General features: G+C 37.6%; 1 protein-coding gene across 4 annotated transcripts in view; it reads right to left on the reverse strand.

Moving 5' to 3' along the window:
• The window catches only part of fnbp1l (formin binding protein 1-like), a 51,279-nt gene that overhangs the window by 6,776 nt on the left and 31,262 nt on the right, over positions 1 to 13,241 (reverse strand). For all 4 annotated transcript variants that reach the window (XM_084086623.1, XM_084086622.1, XM_084086621.1 and 1 more), the window contains exons 2-8: positions 11,566 to 11,681; positions 8,128 to 8,178; positions 5,064 to 5,211; positions 4,914 to 4,976; positions 3,267 to 3,371; positions 2,944 to 3,072; positions 2,136 to 2,282 (exon numbers count right to left, since the gene is read on the reverse strand). In XM_084086623.1, the coding sequence (XP_083942749.1) occupies positions 2,136 to 2,282; positions 2,944 to 3,072; positions 3,267 to 3,371; positions 4,914 to 4,976; positions 5,064 to 5,211; positions 8,128 to 8,178; positions 11,566 to 11,681 (759 nt within the window). The remainder of the gene's footprint in view (positions 1 to 2,135; positions 2,283 to 2,943; positions 3,073 to 3,266; positions 3,372 to 4,913; positions 4,977 to 5,063; positions 5,212 to 8,127; positions 8,179 to 11,565; positions 11,682 to 13,241) is intronic.

The following is a 13,241-nucleotide window of genomic DNA, read 5'->3' on the forward strand; positions in this document are numbered from 1 at the left end:
CTAAACTTTTATTTATTTGCCCTCTTGAACATCAATACTCAACTCAGTTACTAAGCTATAACCTTAGAAACAGTAACGTGAGCATAATGGTGTAAGCTCATGGTTTGTTCATTTCAGGGACTGAACCAGCAACCTTCTGGTTACCAGTCCATACCTGTAGCAGTATGAAGTAACAAAAAAAAAAAAGGTGTGATTTAAGGCAATTGTATGAAGGAACAGTGAGTACTATAGTGTTTGTAAACTGTGAAAGTAGGCACAAGGAAAGATGGTTAGCTGGTCTGGAATGACTGTGTTTGACCAGGGTGTGGTAGCATTACAAAAGAGCTCTGGCTTCATGTCACCCGTTTAACAGCCTCTATGAGGCTCTCTTGACCTCAGGATTCGAGCAGAGGGCATTAGGAAATCCCAAAACAACATAAGCAAGCCCATAAATAAAACCGTGAACAGAATCAGGTCATAATCATACCCGAATGATTCGTCATTGGGCAGGTCAAGTACCGACCATTGGAGTCCAAGGGGAAAATAGGAAAAACAAGAGTGGCATGGTGTTATTGGGTGTTACCAAAGAAACTGATCATTTCTGAGTCTGAGGATATGAACAGCTCTGAGTAGAATCTTCAAGCTGCCACCTTAAAATTACAGTAATTCGTCAAAACGTAAACACAGAATTGTTCCAAGAATAAAGAAAGTTGTGCATAAATTAGTTGGTATTCAATCCTAAATTATTTAAGAGATCTGGCGGGGTATCCTAACCTAGCTAGGAGTTGCTAAATAGTTATATGTACAGATTGTTATATGTTAACTAGATCTGGTCAGAAAGTCGGTAGGGTCATTAACTTAAATTGATTCACACCCACTTGAGGCTGCACATATAGTTGTTCATAAATAATAGAGATTCTCTTGAAAATGAAAGTTACGATGGAAAACTTGCTAACACATGGATAGTGGGAGCAAGTAAGGTATTTTACTGAACAGATAAATTGCCATATGTAGCTCTCCAACAGTTCAGAGAGTTCATTGTAAAGCATTATCTATTGTGAAGGGTCATATTCATCTGCTCATCGCGCAGAGCCGTAGCACAACCAAAACAATGTTCTGCCGCAAAATGCATGCAGTTTTGTTTAACTGCTAGAAAGCAAAAAAGTTATATGGTGTGCCTTTGAATTGTAATAATATTTCACATATTGCTGCTTTTACTGATCATAAAGGCAGCCTTGGTGAGCATAAGAAACATAAAAAAAACCTTATCAACCCCAACATTTTGAACAAGTCCAGGACAGAAAAAGAAAGAAAGAGAGGAAGACTAAATGGGGCAGATAAAAATGTAATCAGCGGTTGCGGAGCCACACGCGACCTTTTCATAAGCATTAGCGCTGGCGACAGCACTAAGAAAATGAGCAACTTATGATTCTCTCATCCTCCCATGCTCCCAATCATCCACTCCCTCACTTCCTCCCGCCTACTCGCCGTCTCCAATCCTCCCTTCTTTCTATCAGTGTAGTGGACTAGAGCTATCATCAAGATCATAGGTACAAAATGACATCAGGGAGAAGTACTTTACATTTGAGTAAACCTTGGGTTCATAATGGAGCATAATAAGTTACTTGAACCAATGGATGAAGGGTGGTAATCAAAGCACGTTAGATGTTCAGAAGTTTAGAGTTTAGAGAAGTTTAGAGATTTTTTGTTTGTTTTTGAAAGAAAGAAGCTCTTGTGCTCACCAAGGCTGCATTTATTTGATCAGAAATACAGTAAAATCAGTAATATTATGAAATATTATAACAATAAAAAATAACTGTTTACTATTTTTAAAATGTAATTTGTTCTTTTGATTGCAAAGCTGAATTTGCAATCAATGCCAATTTGTGGCTCAATAAACATTTCTTATTAACAATGTTGAAAACATTGTTGTGCTGCTTAATGTTTGGAAAACCATGATACTTTTTTGTAAAATGTCTTTACGGTAACTTATGCTGAAAAAAAGTATTAAATTCTTTAAAAAAAGCATTTACTGATTCCAAACTTTTGAACTTTTATATATTGCTAATATTTCATAATAAAATGTATAGATGTTTTACTAGTACTCAATTCCTTTTTGTATGACTCTTAAAAGTCTTAAGCGTTTCAGCACTTACCCTACGCTCATCCACATTTTTAGCAGCGGTCACCATGCCCTCCAGGCATTTTGAGACAATGGGAATGACTCTTCGTTCCACCTCGGCAAAACTCCGGTACGTCTCCCCAAGCTTGACCGTCCGCCGTTCATCCATGTCCTGCAGATTCTACAAGCACATGAACACAGAGGTTACAGAACTACATAAACAAAACTACAATGAGACGTTTTGATTTATTAGATCTTTTCTGTGGATGGTCACAAACCAAATACAGTCTAAACTAAACAGACAGCCATTAAGGGAGGAGTTCACACAGAAAGCATTTTTGCTGTTAAAAACACGAGATGCAGGTGAGTAGATTGAAAAAAAGCACATGTAAAGATGTCCGTCTAGTGAATGTTTACATAGAAAAACTATAGAAAAGTTTAATAAACATTTAATAAAATATAACTGTTACATGAAAACTTAAAAACTATAAAGAAAATTTGAAATTGCAACTAACTGGAATAAAATAAGTTTAAGTACTAAAACTACTAAAACTAAAACTAAAATAAATTCAAGCTAAATAGAAAAATTCTATTTTCTTTTAAATTCTGTTTAAAATGATAAAAAGGCCATAAAATTAAACTGAAAAAAGAAAACTGAAAATAAGAGTCATAGCTAATTCACAATATTAATGAATACTATAATAGTATAGAAATAAAACAAACACTAGCAATACTCGCACTACTTATTGTTCAGCGAGTATAATCTTTATAGCTTTAGACTTCAAGAACTCTAAAACATTTCAATTAAAATATCAGAAACTAAAGATCAGGGAAATCATCACCTTGAATATTTGAGGGATGGCCACGTTGAAATGTTTCCACTGTTCAGCATTAAAGTTCTGCAACTGGGCTGCATACTCGTTCTTGCTCTCCTCCGCCATGTGTTGTCTCAGATACAGCTGGGACTTTGCCTAAGACAGAATGAATGGTCATCTGTATTACTAATGCTTCGGGAATACAGCTCAGGCCTCAGGACGACTTCCAGTCTTAGGCCAGAAACTGCATTCAAGTGCTATTTTACAATGTTTTTACAAAATGGTTCAGACAACGTTCAGTCAATAATTAGAAGAATTTATGTAGAGTACATCAGGATCACAGAAACTACCTTTTCCACCTCTGACTTTGTGGCGTTGATGTCATTGTCTAGCCTGTCGTAGATCATTTGTGATTTTTCTGCCTCTCTGCATTCCCGTTCAAACTTCTTTTTACTCTGTGAAATCCATACGGAAAAGGAGACACGCATGTTGATGGGCTCTCAAAACAGGCATGAAACATTTCCTGCACTGCTATGTGAGCATTAGCAATCCTTCCTGCATAAAAACTGTCAGGATTTGATCTAGGAGCAACATAAATACAGATAATCTTAAAAACAAACATCCAAAACAGTACTGAGAGTGAGAGCGATAATGAAATTTGTGTAACTGCTTCCAGAGCATCTGTGTTTCATTTCGTGACAGTGCAAGAAAGAGGAATACCTATGTTATTACGACATGGTCATTCTCAACGCCAGATTCAGCTGTTGCTGGCCTTAAGCTGCAGCAACCTAAAAGCTGCAAAATACTCTATGAGACGCACTGACAGACAGGAAACGTACAGGATGCAGGAATGCAGTGCAGGGTATCAATTGGAGCGAGAGGGAGAATGGAAAGAAAGAGCTTGAGAAGATGAATGCGGCGCAGGAAGGTTTCCATTTGTGCACTGCCAACAGTCTTTGTCACTTCTTCTGTTTTATACTTGCATATAAACACACACAGTCATCTGGATCTGTATAAATCTGGACCCCAGGTCACAGCTGGAGGAGAGGTTGTGAATCGGTCACTTGCACTCAGACGCAAACACAACTGTGCAACTAGCAGTACAAACACAATCAATCTTAAATAGGGCTGATGCTATTCCAAACTCTCTGTGTTTGATACCAGTACCTTGAATTCAATCAGTAGATTGAAAAAAGCGCACTGTTAAAGATGTCCGTCTAGTGCACGTTCACATTGAAAAACAATGGAATAGTAGCACAGTCAAATGGAAAAGCACATTAAGAATAGCTTTTGTTCATTGAAATAAAGCTGAAATAAAATATAATATAGATATTAGAAGAAAAACTACAAAGAAAATTAGAAATGGCAACTAACTGGAATAAAATAAGTTTAAGTATTAAAATTACTTAGTAGAAAAGTAAAACTAAATAGAAAAGTTCTACTCTCTTTTAATTTGTATTTAAAAAACAGCTAACAAAAATGACAAAAGCGCATAAAATTCAACTGAGAAAAGGAAAACTGAAAATAAGAAAATCAAAGTTAATTCAAAATATTAATGAAAACTACAATAGCTGATAACAGATGCTATTCCAAACTTTCTGTGGTTGATACCCATGCAAGTGAAATTTCATGCTTCTTGCTACCCATTTCCAATGTACAAAAAAAAACATGCCACTGAATAATAAAACAATGTAAAAAATCATCTCTAAATATTTATGTAAACACTGCATTTAAAAAAAATAATTATAATTATTTATTAAAAGTAAAGTCACTAATTAAATTACAACAAATAACTAAAAAATAAAGATAGATGACATAAACAAGTTTTGATGTCTCTGTATCAAGCAGTCAAAAAAAGAAAAGAAAAAAAAAGCCTGATTAACAAGGATGTATGAGCATACACACAATCCTATCATACAGACTGCACATATTTCCAGATTCTGTACTTCTTTTTGAACCAATACCAGTACCCGTACCAGTACCAGTACATTACTTACATTGTCCATGTGTTTCCAGCACTGGTCTAGATACTGTTGGGTCTTCCGTCCCTCCTGGAGATGCTGTTGATCAGACGCAACAAACAAATGTTTAAATACAACTTGTCTTGAACTGCACCAGTGTCTCAGGTGTATGTATTTGGCACTCACATGTTTCCTCTCAGCCTTCAGGTCCTGTGAGTACCTCATCAGCTCCCCATACACTTTGTGCCCCATCTCCTCGGCAACGACCTCTCGCTGACCTGCATAGTCATTCAGCTCGTTCAGTATGGAGTAGAATGACAGACAGGATGTGAACCTGCCGGAGGAAAATATACAATGAAAAAAATACTACATATAATCTTGTTCGTTTATTTTTATTTCCATATCAGCATCAATGATTATTTCCATGGCAAAATCAAAATATTATTGACTTTTTTACTTATTTAATTGTTTTAGAGACAAAAAAAAAATAGAAAGACATGATTCTTACAGCACTGCAATAAAAACTATATGATCTTTCAATTTGATATTTGCCAAAAATATCCAGTTCAATTAAATAAATCAAATTTTGCCATTAAAACAAATCAAATTTTGCAAGCTTATTTCGATTCGTTAAAATGACAAACTGAATATAAGCATTAGAAGTCAACTGATATGTTTTGTTGTTGGTTTTTTTTTTTTTTTTCAAAGACCAAAGCAGGGTAACTAATAAAATGCTGACATAAACACAATTGAATTGTCAGTGTAAAACCCACTGCCATCACATTTAGATATATTAGAAAACTTTAAAAGACCTTAATATGTATTTTTAGAACTTTTGAACCTCTTGTATCTGAACTAAAGGTTTACGTTCTGATATGGGACAATTTCTTGGACATTCAATGCCCTCATTAAAAATGAATTGCGTTTATCAGCAGTCGCACACAGCTTCTCCTCAGGTTGCCGCCATGGCCCCTGGGGGCCGGAAGTCTCTAGTCTATCTGTATGTTGATATTGACTAAGGGCCAGCCTGTAAGGCTTGACTAGCTCACTATATTAAAAATCCCCCTTTACAAACACACAAAAAGATGTTCGTCTCTCCTCTTTAGGGATGTGTGTGTATTGCAAGGGCTGGACGGAGATGTTTTTGTCCAAAGCAAATGCCCCCCCCCACCTCCAGGGTTGGGTTCTAATCAGCGGGCTGTCTGTACACTACATGAGGAATGCACAAAAACACAGGCTAGGAGAAATTATGCCTATCTAATGGAATTCATTACGGGATATGGGAGGGACTCGAGCTGACACCCATCGCATACTCCCCCGTTTCTGCTTTCAACCGTAATCTAGAGCCAACAGGGTAGAAACATGCTGGTTAGGAAAGCAACTACAGCCAAAATGTACAGTGAAATAATGCCATGAGCTAAAAGTAAGAATGTATAAAATGTTTTAGTGAAACAAATGGATTTCATTCTGTCATTGAATCCAACGGTAATGAATATATCTAACAGCTTGAGTGTATTAGAATATCGATAGTGAGTTTTATTTTAGTATTACTCAATACAAAAATATTTTTTTAAATATTTGAATTAGCTTTTTGTTTTATTTGTATAGTAGGCTAATCATTTTAAAGGTCCTATGACATGCTGCTTTTTGGATGCTTTTATATAGGCCTTAGTGGTCCCCTAATACTGTATCTGAAGTCTCTCTCCCGAAATTCAGCCTTGGTGAAGAATTACAGCCACTACGAGCCAGCCCCACAATGAGCTTTCCTTAGGACAGGGTTCACCAATCTCGGTCCTGGAGGGCCGCTGTCCTGCAGAGTTTAGCTCCAACCAGCTCCAACACACCTGTTTGAAAGTTTCTAGTATGCCTAGTGAGACCTTGATTAGCTGGTTCAGGTGTGTTTAATTGGGGTTGGAGCTAAACTCTGCAGGACAGCGGCCCTCCAGGACCGAGATTGGTGAACCCTGCCGTAGGACGTGCCATTTCTGTGTCTGTAGCTTTAAATGCTAATGAGGAGGAGAAAGGCAGGGCAAGGTGGAGGGTGGGGGTGTGGCCTTGACCAGCTTGCAGCCACTGTACCATGCGCTAATGTTTACAGTGAGTGGATGTATCGCAATGGCTCGTAGACACGCAGTCGTTCAAGCTTTCCAGTTTGGAGAAGCACCTGAAGTTGCAACTCAGCGGCTACAGCAGGACGTCTCCGAATGGTTAGTTTAAAATATTGTGTCTGGATACGGTACTTTAGTTGGTTTGTTTATGCATGCTGTTACAGTTATTATCATGTAGCTAACGCTAGACTACGTTGTTGGCTTTTCATGTTGCTCTGATTTGCTATCGTTCTAAAGCTGTATTAGCATCTACATCAGTAATCTTTGTAGTTTAGAGAAGACTGTACTCTGACTCATTTTTTAATGACAAAGTTGTCCACGTATATTGAAGTCATATTACACATAACCCATGTTTTACTCCTGATGTTCATTTGTACAGCCAAACACTGAGCAACTGCCATGGTTCGCTTGTTTGCAAGCCATAATGTCTCTCGAGGAAAAAACAATATCGTGCTCGCACGGTCCTAGCTCATTTTCTCATGGGCGGGCCAAATTCTCTGGGCGGGCAAAGGTAAAGGGGAGGTAACCTTTCCCCGTATGACGACATATAGGGAAGATTCCAGATTGGCCCACCTGAGCTTTCATTTTCTCAAAGGCAGAGCAGGGCTTGGTTTACACCTATCGCCATTTCTAGCCACTGGGGGACCATAGGCAGGCTAGGGGAACTCATATTAATGTTAAAAAAACTCAAAGTTTAATTTTCAAGCCATGGATCCTTTAAGTTTTTTTTTCGTTTTTTTTTTTCATTTTGGTTTAATTTATTTTGTCTTTCAGTTTTAGTTCAGTTTTTATTTATTTCCATTTTTTTCATATACTATTTATATTTTATTTTATTCAATTAACAAAAATATTTGTATTAGTTTTAGACAGATATTGACTAATCTATGAGGAAAGAGACTGCAGAGTGATATGAGAGACACGAAACTAGCCTAGCTAAGTAGGAAATCAGTCTTGTTCTCAGGACAACGAGTGCCTGGACTGACCAATCAGAATCAAGCATTCTAAAGATACGTGTAACAGGCTATTATATGCTATATCCAATAATATCATGTTTTTGTTAGCTGCCATTAAAAACATAAATAGCTGTCAAAATAACCACTTAAAAATCTTTGGAGCAAGCAAATGTTTGCAATTTAACTCACCTGGGCTCATCCTCTTTGGAGCGCTTGGGGCAATATTTCTTAACCAGACTCCTGTTGGGCAACAAAAAGAACTTTTTAGAACTCTCAGAGAAAAACTGCTCATGTTCTGAATAGATCAAACAAAAAGCACTCATTGGGGATTAGAATATCCCTTAACATCAAAACTAAAGTTATTCACACAACCATGAAGAGAACAAGGAGTCTGTCTAGTGTGTTTACTTTATGCATCAGAGAATTAAAGTAGGCCACGGTAAACAGGCAAAACAAGTGATGGTATGCTAATCTGTCTTCCTTCTCCCCACGTCCCACACAATATAAACTCAAGGGAATGAACACAGAAACGAATCTTCAGTGGGAGCTCTAGAGAGAAGCTCTACTGCTGTGCTCCGGCATGGAATGGGGGATGGTGTGGGGGGTCCGTTGAGTGTGCTCAGGGAGGAAGACAACCCAGACCCCCATCGAGCTGAATTAATGATGTTTGGCACTTCCTTTATTAAAGCTTCCTCAAATGCACTTCATGAAACAGATCAAACAAAAACTCACTTCCCTTCTCTTTTAGTCTGGTTCTGATAGGTTGTGTGCACTCATAACTAAAGTGCCTCAGCATCCTTTTTCAGATGCAGCAAAAATACAAGCATCAAACTGATAATCAACAAAGAGTTACTTGTTTTGATGTGAAAAGAAACGTACTGTATGTTATGTGCACTTCAAAGTGTAATGTTAAATCCCTTTTTTAACAGACAACAAATAGTAGAGGTGGGAATACAGTCCAATTAATTTTGTCGTCAATGAGTGCATTTACATGCATGTTCTTAAACCAATTATGCTTAATAAGCCAATAATGAGTGTGGGGATGTAAACGCGTTAAACCGTTTTCCTTTAACGGCATAAGGTCATGAACGGCTTAAGAATAAACTGATCAACACAGCTAGATTTTTGCACCTAACCCCGATTTCGCCCAGCATGTAAACACCTTAACCTGTGTTCTGCCAGCTTATTGAAGTGCACATGTGTGATATGTGTGACAGGAAAGCATCCTTATACAGCAGATTTAAGCACATCCAGTAAGTGTTTTGTGGTAGGGGAGGAGAAATATCGCAAACAAAATGTGTTCTCATCTAATGCAGCCAAAGGACAGGTAGTACAGTTCAAATATGAGAGGAGAATGAGTCTAAGTTTCCCACTGAAATTGTGAAATACTCTGGGATTTTGTAATGCTTTAGCTTATTTAAAATCACAACTTGCATAATAAATATAATACTCTCAGTGAAACACATGATTTTTTCACTTACATTTTGACGTCACAACCGGGGAATAACCTGTTTTTTTAATAGTCTTGTAAATGTGGTTTACTTGCATCTCCAGGTTGTTGATTTGCATGTAAATCGATAAATCGGGTTATTTCAATAGTTATCAGCGTATTGGTGTGCATGTAAACATGCTCATTGTATGAATAATTTCATATTAAGGTGAATGTACACAATGGTATTTTGCATTAAAAAAAGGTTTTGTTAATCTGGCTATTAGATAAACATATTAATTGAATTAATCTGTTAATCTGCTAATCTGGCTATTAGATTAACAGATTCATTAATTAATTGAATTAATTGCAATGAATGATTGCATTTGTAATAAATATGTAATACATATATAAATATTTATAAGAATATATTAATTCTATATTAATTCTAAATATATGATTTGTTTTGATTGTATGTATGGAAACAGATTATTATTATTATTATTATTATTGTTTAATTATTATTTGATTATTAATTATTATTTTTGACTAATAAATGACATTAAAAATCAAACAAGGGTAATGTTCTTTGGCTCCATTCACCCCTCACTACAGAAACCCTTGAGAGAGAAAACCGTCATGGTGTTGCCATGTGTGACAGTCCGCGTTTCAGTGGGGGTTTAGAGAGCATTGTGGGACCTGTCAGGTAGAATGAATGTGGTACTACACTAGAACCTACAATGAGATTTGAGAGGGGGGAAGAGAAGCGACTCTATAACCGTATCCAGGCAACAGCAAAACGTCCACAGGGACCAAGACATCCCGGGAGAGGAGAGAAGGCCCCAGCTGCAGTCAATGCGTGTCCCTTTGGCGAAAACACAGCGTGTCTCTCATTCTCAGTTTGATTTCATATCAAATATTACAACTTGGAGCCTGCAGGGATTTTTGACCCGATGTGTCTCTCACCCTCACGCTGAATCCCAAGGCAAAAAGCAATATTACCACATAAGGGAATGATGGAGAAAAAATAAATAAAAAATCAATAACATGGGTCAAGGCAGATGTGCTCATTAGGACAATTAAAGCCCTATTATAAAACGGATTGTTCCAACTTAAAAAATACCTGAGATTGCACACCAGTTGAACAAGGGCTGATGAACTACTGTATATTATGTTTTTGTTCTTACTAGCAACAACATTCATTTACTTAAAGGTAAGGTGGGCAATTTTAGAGCAGCTAGCAAGCTAGCTTTGAAATCATAAGATCCCACCCTCCCTGCAGAGCATCTCCAAAGCCACGCCTCCTCCAAAACACATGAACACGCCGCACAGCCAGAGCATAGTCTGCAAAGCGTCAAGAGAGACGGCATTACATTACCTCATGTCTCAAAGCAAATAACATGACAATAATAATGAACGTAAACAACTTAAAGAGCGCTGACTTGTACCACCTGACTGCTGCAGATTTATTTTGGCGTTGATAGTGTCGAAATAAAAAAAGCATAAATCCGAGTCTGAGGACGTGCACCGCTCCGAGTAGAAAGTCATGGGTGGCCATCTCTTAATTACGGTAGTTATGGAGTGAACGCAGCATAAGCTTGTTGTTTTGGTTTAGGGGGAACTTTAAAAGGCGGCTGCTGTTTGTTTGCTGCGCTCTATGACTTTCTGTCCACAACTCTGCATAGCCTCATGGAACGTGCCGATGACGTGTGATATGGAAATACATACATTGTCAGGCAGGTAAGAACATCCTATTATTACATTTGGGCAGAATGCAATGATTAGTCGAATATTTTTTGGTTTTAATGTGCAATTTTAAATAACAAACTGAACTTTGTGTGTGATTTCAATGAGCAAGCAGTTTTTTTTATGATAATCACAGATTAAGGGGAATAAATTGTTAATAGATAGTTGCAATACCTGTAAACTTCAGGGATTGGTCACTATTAATTGACTAGTCAACCAAATTCATCATCATACTATACAGGGCTTCCTTGTCACCAATTAGTCAGCTAGTTGTTCAAGAAATTAACCCAGATGATTCTATAAATATGTAGTTGTGTGCACCTCTCGAAACATGGCTACAAAGATTGAATCTGAACCAGTGCTTCAGTACTACTCACTTAAATCATTCACTTTTATTCAGCCTATTTATTTCATGTTTTATTAACACAATAAAACCCCTATTAGATGCTCACCGTAGCTGCTTTGCATAGACCTGCTCGATCTCCAGACGCTCCTTGACGAACTTTGCATAGCGCTCTAGGAAGTCGATTCCCCACTGCGTGTGTTTGTCGAGATTCTCGAACTGGTCCTGATCAAGGAAGAAAGCGGAAAAGAGAGAGAGGTCCAGTGAGAGGGAGTTTGATCTGTCACTGGGCTGCTGGTGCCAGACAGGAAACATGAATATGGAAGGACTTGTTTGAAGAATATTAAACATTTGCAGGGTGAGTGCAGAATATAAATCAATGCTAAATAAACATCCACATAACAAACAAGGATTGTTTCATTGCTTTGAACTCATTTTCAACCAAGTCAAGATGAAAATCACTCTTCTCTTATAAGGCATATTTAAAGTCAAGTCAAAGTTTTGGGAAAAACTCCTCTGCAGTTATGTATCCTGCTATAAAAAAACTTATTCCTTCATTAATCATTTTCTTGGTGATTCTACGGGCCATCTCTTGCCATACACGAGAGACAGTCCATGAATTTTCTTGGTGATGATTTTCCGGGGCAGGTCACCAGGTCTTTCCCCAACCCTTCCCAAACACACATACACACTCACAACTATGGACAATTTAGCATCTCCAATTCACATATACTGCATGTTTTTTGGATTGTGGGGAAAACCAAAGCACCCAAAGGAAACCCACATTGACAAAGAAAGGACTCCTGGCTCAGATGGGGCTCAAACCGGGGACCTTCCTGCTGTGAGGCAACAGCGCAACCCACTGAGAAGCCCATAGAAACATATACTGGGTTGTAAATGTAGGTGCCAGCCTGCTTCACAAAATCTCACTGCTTTTATCTGTTATTTCAGACATGCTGAAAGATATCCGCCTTCTTCATACAGCCAGCTTGGATGAAGAATCGGATGAGCTGAAAAGACTGTTACATCACATTCCTCACCACCAACACGACAGCACAGACACGGTGGATCCAAACAGTCCATCTGGGTTCTGAGCAAAAAACAACTCTACGGAGGAGTAAGTGGCATCTACAGCTTTACATTGTAGGACTATTTATGGTAAAGTCTCGGATGTAGCCAGACTGAGAGCGAGAACAAGAACAAGAAGCACCTAAAATGAAACACTGAGTAGCTAAATAACTTTTTTGTTATAGAGGGATCACAATCAATTAAAATGTTAAAAAAAATTCTGTAAAAATGTATATATTATATAAAAAATGTATGTTAAATAAAAATAAAAAAAGAACAATTTTAATGCATTTTTTTTATTATGTAGGCTACTTAGAATTTAGTTATATACTTACATATAATAATTATTTATTAAAAATATTTCTTTATTATTTATTTATTTTCTTTACTTTTTGTCACAAATGTGACCATTGCAGTTGAAGTCTGGAGCCCGGTGAGGTCTCAGACTGAAGACCTGTCTTTATGAACTGAATGTGAATGCCGCCACAAGCTGTATAGTCTCAGTCTGTCATGGGTCAGACGAGGCTTTATGATGATGATCTCTGAGAAGTAGAGAGAGACAGACAAGCTGTGAATCAGCCCGAGGCCGAGCCAGTCTGTTTACAGGAGGCACAAGACAGTATATCCACTGTTCACCAGGAGACGAGAGACACAGTAAAGCAGCTTCAAAGACTTGATCACAAAACCAAAACAACTAATATCAAACCATGATGTAAT

Source organism: Abramis brama, assembly GCF_963993115.1.
Source record: "Abramis brama genome assembly, chromosome: 16".
NCBI classification, from domain to species: Eukaryota; Metazoa; Chordata; class Actinopteri; order Cypriniformes; family Leuciscidae; genus Abramis; species Abramis brama.